The sequence below is a fragment of the Colossoma macropomum genome, unplaced genomic scaffold (assembly GCF_904425465.1).
Source record: "Colossoma macropomum unplaced genomic scaffold, Colossoma_macropomum, whole genome shotgun sequence".
Lineage (NCBI taxonomy): Eukaryota > Metazoa > Chordata > Actinopteri > Characiformes > Serrasalmidae > Colossoma > Colossoma macropomum.
The window spans coordinates 31,221,413-31,236,290 of NW_023494786.1; the positions used below are offsets into that span (position 1 = coordinate 31,221,413).

Consider the following 14,878-nt stretch of genomic DNA (forward strand, 5'->3'; position numbering starts at 1 on the left):
GGCTTTAATGCAGAGGGAGCTGGTCGGATTTCTCACTCATCCAGTTGTGTTTTTGTTATGTGCCGCCACAGACTGTCCGGGCGCTGCACTTCCGCACTTCCAAGTTCCGCCTTTTGCGTTCCGTCAACATTACGTTATAAATGAAATATTTAGAAAATCGATTTTTGACATTTGTGAATCGATTCAGAATCGTTTACGTCCGCATCGCGATGCATCTAAGAATCTATTTTTTCCCGCACCCCTAGCTGTAACTGTCTTCTTTCCAGTCAAATAGATGGTGATGTAATTTTAAACCCTTATAATAAAAGAAGCTGAACTCACAATTTTTTTTTTCTACTGAAAGTCGACCCATTTTTCCACAAATCTGGGCTATAAACTATAAACAGCTGGCGTCTCTTCAGTGATCTGCTCTGTAAACATTATTTTGATAAAATAATACAAAGAGCGTCTAAGATTTTTGGCTTGCAGCAGTAAATTGTAAGCATATAGCAATATGTGTGATCATAAAACATGTTCTGTTAATTTGAGGGGAGCTTTTACAAAAAAAAAAAATAATAAAATAGAAATTTGCATTTATTTCATGCAGTTACTGAATAATTTGCCTTACGATTTGGTCATTTAAATTCAGATGGACAAATCAAAATATACCCTGGAGAATAAGAGGTTAAGTGGACAGTTTTATTTTAGATTATTTGTTATTTGAAGGGTTAGAGGATCTGCCATGAAGGTTAGAAACCACATTAGAGACACGTTTTGCTTTGTTAAGACATGTCAGTGAAATAATAACCAACAATAATAATATGCTGCACAAACAGTTTTATTTGGGCTACTGCAGTGCTTGCGTGGCTTTCCAATTTAATGCAGTGGGTGATGAAAGTTCAGATTTATTGGCTGTGAAAACCAGCAGGTGGAGCTCATTATCTTACTGGAAAACAGTGAAGTGGTTTCTGATGCTGTGTGACACACTGTTATCTATAAACATGATTTGCTTCAAACTACAGACTTCAAGACGGCTGCAGCTTCTGTTCTTATAGGACATAATTTTGTCCATTTCTCTGCACCAGGAAGAAATAAAATGAAAATAAACCCACCATGTCGTTTTTGTTCTCCAGGAATATGCTGAGCTTTTTCAGGAAGGAGACCACCAGCACCAGCAGCTCCTCGTTGTCCCGATCCAGAGTCTTCACCAGCAGGTGAACGATGTTCTTATTTCTCATCTTCAGCTCCGTCCGTGTGTCCTCGGCCAAATTCAGCAACAGATACAGAGCAACTGGAACAGCAGGAGCACAGCACACAGCATTTAACACAACTCAGCGTCCCACACGACTCTTAGTGGGTATTAATACTCTTCCAGACAGATCTGAACAAAATGTGGGTCAAAACTCCAGTTCCTCATTCTCGTAAATATAGAACATCATTGCAGATACTAAATAATAGATACTGAATAATTTATAATATATACTAAATAATTTATAATAGATACTAAATAATTCATAATGGACACTGAATAATTCATAGTGGATACTGAATAATCCATAGTAGTCACTGAATAATTTATAGTGGATACTAAATAATTCATAGTAGATACTGAATAATTCATAGTAGTTACTGAATAATTCATAGTGGATACTAAATAGTTCATAGTAGACACTGAATAATTCATAGTAGTTACTTAATAATTCATAGTGGATACTAAATAGTTCATAGTAGACACTGAATAATTCATAGTAGATATGGAATAATTCATAGTGGATACTAAATAATTCATAGTAGTTACTGAATAATTCATAGTAGATACTGAATAATTCATAGTAGATGCTGAATAATACATAGTGGATATGGGAAAAATTCATATATATATATATATATATTATTAAGATATTAAAAAATGTACAGTAGTTACTAAATTATTCATGGTAGATTCTGAATAACACACAGTAGATGCTGAATAACCTATAGCAGATACTAGAGATATCAGAGTTTTTTACTAATTAGAGTTCAGAGTTGTAACTATGTAATAAAAGTTAAGGATAGTAAGTTTTATGATTAATCATGTAATAATACATCTGCAGTTTAAGGGGTTAAAGCAGAAAGTAGGGGGTAAAATGGTAGAACAGTTGAACATTACCTCTCAGAAGCTGCTCCTGCTTGACCAGTAGGCTCTGGTATTTCTTATAGGCTTTCTCGTGGTCCTTCCGCAGAGCCAGGTTGTCAGGATCATCATCACGTAGGGGAATGTTAAGGACTCAGAGTGCAGAGTGAGGATGAAGAGGGTAACTAACGCTATCTATCTGTGTACCTGTTATCTACAGCCTGCAGAGACTCAGACTATTCGATCACAGACACTGTTTCACCTGCTGCACAATACCGAGCTCTGCTCATATTCATACTGACGGATCATCATGATAAGCTTTTCACAGCAGTCACTGCTGTTTATGGACGTAACTCTCGTTTTCACTGTGATTCGCTCCCAACAGCAGTCACTGGTTTTCACTGGCAACAGTGAGTGTGTTTACATGCACTCCATAATCCGATAACTGCAGAAAATCAGATTTTGTCAGCAGTCCGATCAACATGTTTACATACACCTGAGTAATCAGATAATGGGGAAACTCCAGGTCTACATGAGTCAGACAGTAATCAGACTTCTGCTTTACACTCAGCCAATAAACTCACAGAAGACGTGACGTAAACATAATGTAAAACTCAAACTTCAAGCTGCTGTTTTTTTTCATTTTTTCGAGACAAATTATCTGAAAATATGAACATACATCATCTAGAAGATGAAGAATATTTAAATCCTTTATTTTCAAGCATGTATTTGGTTTCAGCGTTGCTCCAAAAGTGTTTTGCTGCGTCTCGTGGCGACGCTGCTCGCTTATTTCCGGTACAGCAGTCCGTTCCGCACATGCTCAGACTGAGAAATACGAAAGAAATCAGAGTAAGAGTTTACATGCACTGAGAAATCTGATTACTGAGCTGAAATCCAGCCTCTTTATCGGATTTCTTAATCAGATTTCTAGATCAGAGTATGGTGTTTACATGACCATTTAAATAATCGGATAACTGCACAAATCTGATTATGATCGGATTATCGAGTGCATGTAAACGCATTCAGTGACTGATTTTCAGAGATCTGTTTCTCATTTGTTACTCTGAGAGGCCTCTAACAGGATATCATTGGTTAAATACTTCAGTCCAATGACAGACTGGTTTCTTTTTTGTTTCTGTCTATATTCAATATTGTATATCAATAGTAGAATCTTATCCTCTGTTCATATTGCTCTTGTGTTATTGTTTTGCTATCTGGTGTCGACCAAACACTTTAAAAAAAGTTCTTCAAGGGTTCATTAGTAAAGAAAATGGTTCTACATAGAACTATGAACACTCAGAGAACCCTCTGCATGATTACATGGTTTTTGATACTGTGAAATGGTTATTCAGATTAATGTAGAATGTGCTGTATATGGTTCTGTATAGAACCTTTTTGGAAAGCGTTCTATATAGCTCCAAAAAGGGTTCTTCTATTGTCACAAGGTTGACATCGTAACAATACCAGAACCCTTTTGGGTGCTATATAGAACGCTTTTCAAAAAGGTTCTACATAAAACCATCTACAGGACATTGTCCATCAGTCTGAAGAACAATTTCACAATGTCAAAAACCCTGTAATCATGCAGAGGGTTCTCTGAGTGTTCATAGTTCTATATGGAACCATTTACTGAGAATAGACAAATCAGTCATTAAAGGATTGTTGACCTAAAACTATTAGAGTACAAAATTAAATGTAAAATATAAACATAAAACAATATCTGCTACTGTTATCAGTTCTCATATTGTTGTGCTCTGCTGAATGGAATTTTGGAATAATTTGGATGCACTGAGACAGACAGACAGACAGACAGACAGACAGACAGACAGCAGTAAGGATATAAGCCTTGCTCTTCTTGTCCAGCTCATCCTGCCACAGATCGTATCTCTTCAGCTCATGTTCAATGATGTTCATGCACAGAGCGCCGATCTTATAGTGCGTGATCAGCCCGTGGAACTGAGAGAAGCTGCAAAGCAAAGCCATTAAATCAGCCTTTAAAGATCAAGATCAACTCCATACACACTGAGTTAGCCATTAAAGCGATACTCCAGCAAAAAGTGCACAGTCCCCACAACCACCTTACCCCCGTCAGCTACACGCAAACTACATGACAATCACACACTTCCCTCAAACCGTGTGGAGTTTTTCAGCAATCTGTAAAAGATTTGATTATATGGTCTCTGACATTACAGGACACACTGTTATCTATACATAGAGAAGAGCACATCACATAGCTCAACCAGGGTGCACTGAAAAGGTGACCTTTTTCAACCTAAAGGGGAATTCCAGAAATTTTTCCTAAATTTCTGTCACACACAAAGTGATTCAGAGTGGTCTGATGCAAAACGCTCTGTTTATTGACTCCTTTCCTATGGTGGTGATAGGAACCAGGGGTTGTGATGTCTGCAGCACAAATACAGACATTTTATTTACTATCCAAAACCACCAGTGAACCAACACGACTCTTCTGAGCTTTTATACTGAATACCGACGATGGTAAAACTATAGCTGAAATTTTGAAAACTCTGTGCTATTCCCCTTTAACTGCTTGGTTTAAAAACCTGACATGCCTTGCACAGGCTATGGGAGTGCTTTTCAGTTGCGGTGCACGTTGCCACACAGACAACAATGAAAGATGCGTGCTGAAAGAGACTGTGTACAGTTTGCATGAAGCAAATTGGTGGGGTAGAAGCTTACATGGTTGCTGGTTAGCTACATTAACCTTGTGGCTCCAGTGTAAAACTGAACTAAAGCAAACATCAGACACCAAACACACACCCTGGCTGATCGACTACATTTGAGGTAAGAGAGAGAAGATTGTTCATTTTCTTTTTTGGCCTATTAATCGCTTTAATCTGAGGAGAGTGAGGACCGACTGCTACTTTTTTTTTTTTAATTTGAGGGTTGTTCCATTTTGTAGGGGTTAGGGTGACACTCGAAAACAAGGGGTAGGGGTAAAAAGAAGAAATGGGATTGGGCCTTTGTCTTTGTCTTTTCCAGCTTATCAGATGTCTAAAAATATAAATATATATATATAATATATATATATATAAATATATATATGTCTCTCTCTCTCTCTCTCTCTATCTCTATATATATATATATATATATATATATATATATATATATATATACAGAGAGAGAGAGAGAGAGAGACATACCGTGTATCAAGCAACTTCTTGAAGTATCGTGAAATTATATTTTGGCCATATCTCCCACTACTGTTATATTACCAAACTGAAAATTAACTGAGACATTACTAGGACATTAAAAGGCTACTGAAGCCTTGTATGGCCTGATTCCCAAGTGATCAATCAACGTGCCTCACTCATGAACCCAAAATCAGCCATTTCGATCTGAAACCCTGGAGTACTGCGCAGTTAAATGATTTCACTGCTTGAAAATGCCTTCAACCTCATACTTGGCTGATGTGTTGAAGTGTGACAGAGCAGAACGGGAAACTACGCCTTTTTCATTCTTCTGATGGTGTCAGCGCACCACTAGAGAACTTGATTCGGTGACTGAAGAGGTCACGGACTGGACACACATTTTTTGGGGAACGGAAAAATTTGGATGAGAAGCGACTTCAGCCTCCTGACTTTTTAGGGTTTGACAGTTTCCCACGTATCAGGAAACCAGCTGGAGTGATTATAAACGCAAGTAAGTCCATTTGTCTCCAAATTATCGATGTTCACCTTAAATCTCTCTCTTTGCCGTTTCGTTAGCTACTAGCTAGGCGAGGCTGTTGTCTGTATTGCTATGGTGACCAGCAGTCTACGCTGATCTTCAGGGTTAAAGGGTGAATTAGCAGTTCTACATTAACTCCAGGATTTAAGACCGTTTACTGTTAAACTGTGCTGAACGATCAGCAGAGCTTTATTTTACTGTAAAGGAGGATTATTTTATTTTTACCTACAAATCTAATTCTGCTGTGGAGCCGCAACAGGGCAGTAAAAGAGCCGCATGCAGCTCTGGAGCAGCATGTTGCCGAACGCTGCACTAGAAGTTCTAGAAAAGAGCAACAGTATAACCAATGGTTTGGCCAAAAGTGTAATTTAAACCACAAAAGTACACGGCAGATCAAAAGTATGGAATCAGTTGTTATATTAATAACTGTTATTTAATAATAACTTACACAGTGTAGATTGAAATGTTATGATCTTGACACTAAAACACACAATCCGATGGTTTATTCACATTTTTAAGTACTTTGAGGTCAACAAGAAGTTATAACATGGTAAAAACACAGTAAATGTTCTGAAAAAATAAACTGTAACTGTCTATTTATAGTAATTTCATACCATGAGATTTCTATGAATAGCCACTCGATCAGTGACCACTGTTCTTTGAATATGTAGCATTCTGGATATAAAATGTAAAAGTTCTGCAGCTTCATTCATCTTCAATTTCCTATACATATACATAGTTGCTATACATAGTTTGAAACTGATAAGAGATTAGAATTATTTTATATGCGTATTTTCAACAAAATTATTTTCATAGAGTTGAAAACTGACCATTTGAACTGTACGGCAGTTGATCCAAGAACGGTTTGGTGTCTGACGTTTGTTCTACAGTTTAGTACACTGGAGCTGCGAGGCTAATGTAGCTAACAAGCAATGTAGGCTTATATCCCACCAATTAGCACAGTTGCTTTAAATGGCGAAGGGTAATTCAGATAGAGGACAGATACCTGGAGAAGCAGAAGAAGACGTAGACGATAGTGGTGGCCAACTCCACACTCTGCTTCCAGTCTTCTCTCAACACTCGAGCCAGAGCTCCTAATGCAGTTTCTGAACATACACAAACACAGAAGACACTAGTAGCATCTCACTCTGCAACGTCTAATCAGTCATAATCATTATATACTCATTATATATATATATATTTATGTAGTGTATACATACATTTATATATATACACACACACACTATAATAATTACAAAAACAATCTAACATTTGCACATTTCTGCTATTATGGTGAAGTTAGCTTTGCAATAACAGCAATGAGTTACATACATAGCATAAAAGCACTTTCAACTCTAATATATTTCATGTGTACAAAAAGGCACGAGTAATAATAGTAATAATTTAAAAAACTAAAAAAAAAAACGAATGTATTCATACTGCCTTTTGATTCTAAAAGGGGAAGTCCACTAAACTTTAAAAATGCATTTCTTAAAAATCTTTGAGATAATAAAAAATGCTATGACAGTGAAATGCAACCCCTTTAGAGAAACTGACACAGTCAGAACTGTTCACAGCGGTGCTGGTAGGAACCAGACGTCTGTAAAGCCTCTAAAACAGAGGTGCACAAACTTTTTGTCTCGGGGGGCCTCAATGGCAAAAAAGACAAAACAACATAGAAAAAAAATATTTGAAAATATTTAATTTTTTTACTAATATACTTCAAAAATACAAATTTAAAAGGTAAACAAGGAATAAAGTTATATATAGATGGTTATATATAGGTGGGCCAAATCAAGCATCCTCATGGTCCAACATTGGCAGTCCACCTCTAAAAGCTCCCTCACAGAAAGTTATTACATGAAATGGTAATAACCAGACATCAGTCAGCATATTAAATGGCAATTACAATAACAATATTGCCTGATATGTGAGATTGTTTTATTATAGTTTTGAGAAGATTTTGGTCTAAAATATACATTTTAAAATACAGGGTTATGCAGGGTGTTGTGAGGCAAAACAGTCCCCAAAGAAAACATACTTTTTCTATACTTTTCATTCTTTTACTGTTTTACCATCATCAACATTCCATATAAACATTCAGAAGACTCGTGTAGGTTCACTGGTGCTTTTGGATAGTAAATAAAATGTCTATATTTGTGTTGTAGTCATGGCAACCCCTGTCACCACCACTGTAAAGACATCTGAGTCTGTAAGTTTCTCTAGAACAGAGCATTTCACATCAAACCACTCTGACTGATTCTGTTTACATCTCAACGTATGAATGGAGCAGAAATTTTGGAAAACTGGTGGAGTTCCCCTTTAATGCACTGCATTTTTACTGTTAACAAAATAAATGGACTTCAAAGCTCCATCAAAGCTCCTGTACCGTTATGTAGCAGCTCCTCCAGGTTGTCCGGGTTGCGGGCCAGGTGCAGGATGAGGGTGGAGCCTCTGATCTTTTCAGGGATGTTCTCGTACAGCAGCTCCACATACTCCTCTATCTTATTAATGTTGGCCTCCTCATCGATCTGAAACGGAACAGGAAACACAGAGGTTAAGTGCTGGAAACGACTCAGTGATCACTGAAGACACAATAAAAGGCACTGAACATGCATTTTCACCAATATTCAGGAAACTTTAAAGCATTCCATACCTCCATCCCCTCGAATGGGGTGAGCTCTCTGGGTTTCATGAGCTTCTTCTCTTCTTTCTCAGCTAATCAGTGAAAACAAAACAAAAATAAAAGAAATATTTGAGACATTATGACATTTCTGAAATGAACCGTTGAGTGGAATCACTGTGAACAACTGCAAAAGTGGCTACTTTAATTATTTATCTATACAGTAGTACAGTGATAGTTTACAGTCATCATTATACTACCGCTATACGTTTACTGTAAGAGGTGGGCAATACGACAATATTTATCGTTATTGTGATAAATTACGTTATAATATGTGACACTAAGCTTTTCTGAGTATATTGTGGAAACCGTCAGTACTTAAAAACACTTTCCAACTGCAAGTTTGATTACAAAGAAAGCAAAATTAGTCCTGTTTAATTGGATTTAGTGCAGGGCAGCATGTGAAATGTTGAGTAAAAATCACTGGACTTTTTAAAGCATATTTTAAACGCGGCACTATTTTGTCTGTTCTTACTTATCAGATGTCAGAAATAATATATTTTGTGACCTACTGTGTATTGTGATACTACATTTGCCCACCCTGTCCAGCTCTGTTTACTATACTATATCACTTTTCCACATTTCTTTTATGTTATTATTCATAATAAGCTACAATCTTGTCTTCAACTCTTCATATCATATGTCACATGACATCATATGTGCTTACATATCACTGTTTACCATATTGTTTACTGTTGACTTACAGAGACAGAACTGTACCAAATCCAAACACCACTGAATTTATATTATTAAGAGTCGATAAAATAGTCTGCAATTCTTAAACAGTTTCCCCTGAACTCCTGGTCCCATTTAAACTGGTGGAAAAGCTACCAAATTTGTGTTTTCCTACATTTATATTTATCTCATACTCTCTCTCTCACAGCATTTAAAAGCACAGAAGCCCACCAGCTCTTCATGTCAGGGTGGGTAAAGGATCCCATGGTGTTGCATAAAGAGGAGAAACACTCTGTGATCATAGGAGGGAAACGACATCGGCTAATTAACACAGATGTGATCAATGCTGGCCTTTAGATAACTTTAGCTGATGTTACCAGCCGAGAGATGAACAGTCGCCCCCTAACGGAGCTGCAGACCGCCGGGATAACTTTACTCTCTGTTTCTGATTTAAATGACGTTTGAATGGAGAAACGTAAGCGTTAAATATCAGACTGAACGTTGTGGGTCTGAAAACGACGTCGTGTTTCGACAGATGTGATTCTGTAAGTTTGCTGGTACAGTTAGTTCAGAGTTCAGCTCCAGTCCTGAAACCCCTGCACTGCATAACTGTGGTTTCCTGGTTAAAATACCTGATATTATTAGCTGATTAATCCCTTCTTGAGCTGAACGAGGTGAACAGCAGAAACACTAAACTATTCAAGTCCAGTATTTACAATTGCCATTCAATACCTAGTTCATCTAATCAATCCTTCATAATATGTTTATTTATATTCATTCTAATGTTCTATAATGTTTTTATGTGCACAAACACACTTACAGCCCAGGTAAACAGTTTAAACAATTTCTCTGGCTGCCTTTTGCACAGTAAAAGTAAATAACATTTTTTTTTTTTGCTTTAAGGTTTTCAGAAAGTCGACATACTGGGTTTAACCCTTGCTATAATACCTTTACTGCCGGGTTTCTTTCGGTTCTGCAGGTAGAAGAGCAGATGCTCCACCTCGGCCACTTTGGAGGGGTGGATGAGCTTGCATTCCTCCACCACCTTCCTGGCCAGCAAGGCTACATCAGTGCCGGCGTTAAGACTCTTCAGTCGAATACTGCAGTAGAACAGAGAACAAGCACAAGAGCACTAAGGCTACGTTCACATTACAAGCCTCATTTCTCAAATCAGATTTTTTGCTCAAATCCGATCTCTCTGAAACGATGGTTCACACTCGTTTAGGTAAGTGACTCAAATCTGTCATTAATGTGATGAACCGGCGTCCTGAAATGACCCTCATGAGCTCATCCTACTCAGTAATGTCACGTGAATGAATCACGTTCATCATCAGCACAAACTAACGAGCAGAACGAGCTTCGCTGAGAAGATCATTAACTCTGATCAGCTCTCAGCTTCATTATTAGAGCGAGACGAAGGAGAAAAAGGTAAGATGAGCTGCTTTTCCACCGTTTACAGGCTTTAACTTCTGTTTGGCGCTGCTGCCATGGTAACGCTGAATGACGGCACACGCGCAGTGGAAAAAAAGCACATGAATTCTGATCTGAGTGTCACATTGAGGTCACATGGCCACAAATCAGATAGGTATCTGATCTAGGACCACATATGAAAGTGACTCAGGTCGGATTAGAAAAGATCAGATTTGTGTCCACACAGCTCTGAAAACATCAGATCTGAGTCACATTAGGGCAAAAAATCGGATTTGCGCCACTTCAACCTGGTAATGTGAACGTAGCCTAAAAGACCACACAGATATTAACGTCAACAAGCAAGATGACACAAAACTCACCCAGACTTAAAACTGCAAGGGCACCAGTTCCGCATCAAACACAACACTCATGCTATTCAAAGGTTATTGCTCACATTTTTTGACACTCCTTTCTCTCCTCATGCACAGCATCTCCTCTCTCGCCCAGGATGGACGCCTCCACCTCATAGTGAACCACTAAGGCTTTCTCAGTGGGATGCACGTCTATATTCCCAGGTTTCACCTTCCTGAAAAAGACAAAACAAAAAAAGAATAGGGCTATGAGAAAATGAGCAATCAGAGATTTTTAAAACAGTTGAACAATAAAAAAAAATGACTTGAACGGAACAATAATAACCCATAAAGGTCTTTCAAAGACTGAAAAATACTTCACTGTAAAATGATAATCTAGAAAGCCATTAAAATGTATAGAGATGAGTATTTAAATCTGGCTCTGTTTCTTAATGTAAGAGAGCAGTGCACTCTTAAAGGGTTCTATATAGCACCAAAAAAGAGTTCTTCGGCTTGTAACAATAGCGGAACCCTTTTTGGTGCTATACAGAACCCTTTTCAAAAAACCCCTTTTTTTCAGTTCTATTTAGAACCATCCACAGCACATTCTCCATCAATCTGAGAAACACTTTTATGATCCTTATAATCAGCAAAGGGTTCTTTGAGTGTTTCGTGGTTCTATATCAAACCATTTTCTGGACTAAAGAACTCTTGAAGAACCAGCTTTTTTTTTAAGAGTGTAGGAAAATTAAAAACAGATGTTATCATCAGGCCAATTATTCTATTTTAATAATTTTTGCCAACTAATACATTTTAGTTTTTTTTTTAAAACAACTAAAGGGGAACTCCACCAAATTCTCAAAATGTCTGCATAACTAAATGGTTAAGATGCAAACAAAATCATTCAGAGTTCATGGTTTGATGTGAAATGCTCTGCTCTAGACGAAGGTTATTTGAACACACTGCCTGATGTCAGGGACATTATTTTTTTGGTCGAAAAGTTATTTTTTAATACATTTATATACATCAACATTATAACAAGAAAAATTCATGTAGGTTCACTGTTGGTTTGGTTTATATATACATATATATATATATATATATATATATATATATATATATATATATACTGTTACAAAAATAGATCACCATCACACGGATGCTTAGATGTGATGGATATTTCAAACAGATATCTGGTGACACATTTAATGTACCCTGGAATAGCAGATCATTTAGGCGATGCTGAGCTACAGCACTGAAATATCTACACTTTGTTAATATTACTACATTCAAAACCTACAGACATAAATGTTAAATGTTCTCTCTCTACGCTATGCTGATCCAGGTAGACACAGTCCAAACTGCCACGTTATTAATGTTTATGCATCTGCATCAGTGAAATACAAGATATCGGCACAGAATTCCCATATCAGTGCATCCCTACTATATCTGGTTCCTATCACCACCCTTCTAAAAAAAAATCTGGGTTGGTAAGTTTCTCTGCAATACATCATTTTACATGAAACTCCTCTGATCTTTGCTCACATCTCAAGGACTGATTTATGAGGAAAACTAGGAAAATCAGTGGAATTCCCTTTTAATCATGACAGTCCTAAAACAGATTCCTCTCCAGTGACCGATTACAGCAGTGAAATGCTATGCATGCTGAACATGCTACAGAAGCCCACGCCCTTCAGAGTGGTCCAGCTGATGACTCTGACCTACAAGACAGCAGTTAAACTCAGATAGCTGGTGTCCTGGACATGGATTACACTAGTCTGGGACTAAACTGCAATACTAATGGTATAAGTACAATTAAAACCACACTTAAGATTAATCTGCTCATACAGAAATCTGATATATGACCATATATACACATGTATCCTCAAGGGTCAGGCATATATGCCAAAATATATGTACATATATGTAGCGTACATATGCATAAGTGTCAAATATTGGACATACGCACAATTTATGGATCAAGCATATACACCGATCAGGCATAACATTATGAGCACCTCCTTGTTTCTACACTCATTGTCCATTTTATCAGCTCCACTTACTATATAGGAGCACTTTGTAGTTCTACAGTTACAGACTGTAGTCCATCTGTTTCTCTGATACTTTGTTAGCCCCCTTTTACCCTGTTCTTCAGTGGTCAGGACCCCCATGGACCCTCACAGAGCAGGTACTATTTGGGTGGTGGATCATTCTCAGCACTGCAGTAACACTGACGTGGTGGTGGTGTGTTAGTGTGTGTTGCGCTGGTCTGAGTAGATCAGACACAGCAGTGCTGCTGGAGTTTTTAAACACCTCAGTGTCACTGCTGGACTGAGAATAGTCCACCAACCAAAAATATCCAGCCAACAGCGTCCTGTGGGCAGCATCCTGTGGGCTGTGGGAGGATGACCAACACAAACTGTGCAGCAGCAGATGAGCTATCGTCTCTGACTTTACATCTACAAGGTGGACCGACAAGGTAGGAGTGTCTAATAGAGTGGACAGTGAGTGGACACAGTGTTACTGCAGTGCTGAGAATGATCCACCACCCAAATAGTACCTGCTCTGTGAGGGTCCATGGGGGTCCTGACCACTGAAGAACAGGGTAAAAGGGGGCTAACAAAGTATGCAGAGAAACAGATGGACTACAGTCTGTAACTGTAGAACTACAAAGTGCACCTATATAGTAAGTGGAGCTGATAAAATGGACAATGAGGGTAGAAACAAGGAGGTGGTCGTATCGTTATGCCTGATCGGAGGGACATATTGCATAATATATGTCCGATACAGACACAAAAAAAGCAAAAAAAATAAAAAATAAAAAATAAAAATGAAATGCACCAGGAGTATACACTATAACATATGTTAATAATATTTTTCTCTTATACTGTTTTATGTATGGTTGTATATGCTGATAAATGGGTTGAAATATATATATATACGTCCCATGTTTGGAATTTCAAATAAGTTGGCATATATGTCACATATGTGGACATATATGGACATATCCGTGAAATCCACATATGCTAATATGTCACATATTTGAAATCCATGTTTTGCCCTCTATCGGTTTGGGTATGGGTGGGTCTGGGACACTGGGACACTGGGACACCAGCCAGAATGAGACAAGAGGAGGAGGAGAGATGTCAAACGGACAACCTGAATTAGTTTTGTTGGTATTAAATACAAGATTATCGATGTATATCTGATTTAAGACGGAGCTGAAGTCAGCTGCTTATTCGAATTGTCCCGTTCCACCTTAAATGGTGCAGCAGTTCCATTCCAGCGCCTGAGGCGTTATAATGTAACTGCTGCACCATTTAAGGTGGAACGGGAAAATTCGAATAAGAAGCCGCCCTCAGCCTGGATAATTTAAGATGGTTTAATTATGGAGATCCGAGCTCAGTCCTGTTTTTATAGGCTGGCTGGTTCGATCTCAGCTGATGATGATAATAATAATAATAGTAATAATAATAATAATTAACGTTACCGTTTCAAATACTGTGCATCGTCCGACTGCATGTTTTTATCCCGTTCATATGAAACCCAGGACTGCCGCTTCAGTTTCTCCTCACAATGTTTACATTAAACGTTTTTAAATCTGATGATAAGTAGCGGATGATTTTATCCCGGTCATTCACAGAGCACCACTCCCCAAATCCGCCCTGCTCACCGAGCTGCTCCACACAGCGCCGCGGACGAGCGCCATCTATCGGCCAGGAGGAGGGGAAGCCACCTCCTTGTTTCTACACGCACTGCTCATTTTATCAGCTCCACTGACCATATAGGAGGACCCTTGTAGTCCTACAATTACAGACTGTAGTCCATCTGTTTCTCTGCATACTTTGTTACCCTGCTCTTCAATGGTCAGGACCTCCACAGGACCACCATAAAGCAGGTATTATGTGGGTGGGTGGCTCATTCTCAGCACTGCAGTAACACTGACACGGTAGTGGTGGTGTGTTAGTGTGTTGTGCTGGT

General features: G+C 38.2%; 1 protein-coding gene across 1 annotated transcript in view; it reads right to left on the reverse strand.

Annotated features, from left to right (window-relative positions):
• kifap3b (kinesin-associated protein 3b) overlaps positions 1 to 14,571 on the reverse strand; it is a 54,916-nt gene extending 40,345 nt beyond the window's left edge. The window contains exons 1-9 of the mRNA XM_036565326.1: positions 14,388 to 14,571; positions 11,002 to 11,133; positions 10,086 to 10,237; positions 8,436 to 8,497; positions 8,169 to 8,310; positions 6,786 to 6,885; positions 3,934 to 4,058; positions 2,129 to 2,227; positions 1,092 to 1,270 (exon numbers count right to left, since the gene is read on the reverse strand). Coding sequence (XP_036421219.1) covers positions 1,092 to 1,270; positions 2,129 to 2,227; positions 3,934 to 4,058; positions 6,786 to 6,885; positions 8,169 to 8,310; positions 8,436 to 8,497; positions 10,086 to 10,237; positions 11,002 to 11,133; positions 14,388 to 14,419 — 1,023 coding nt within the window. The 5' untranslated portion in view covers positions 14,420 to 14,571. The remainder of the gene's footprint in view (positions 1 to 1,091; positions 1,271 to 2,128; positions 2,228 to 3,933; positions 4,059 to 6,785; positions 6,886 to 8,168; positions 8,311 to 8,435; positions 8,498 to 10,085; positions 10,238 to 11,001; positions 11,134 to 14,387) is intronic.
• Between the last annotated feature and the right edge of the window lie 307 nt (positions 14,572 to 14,878).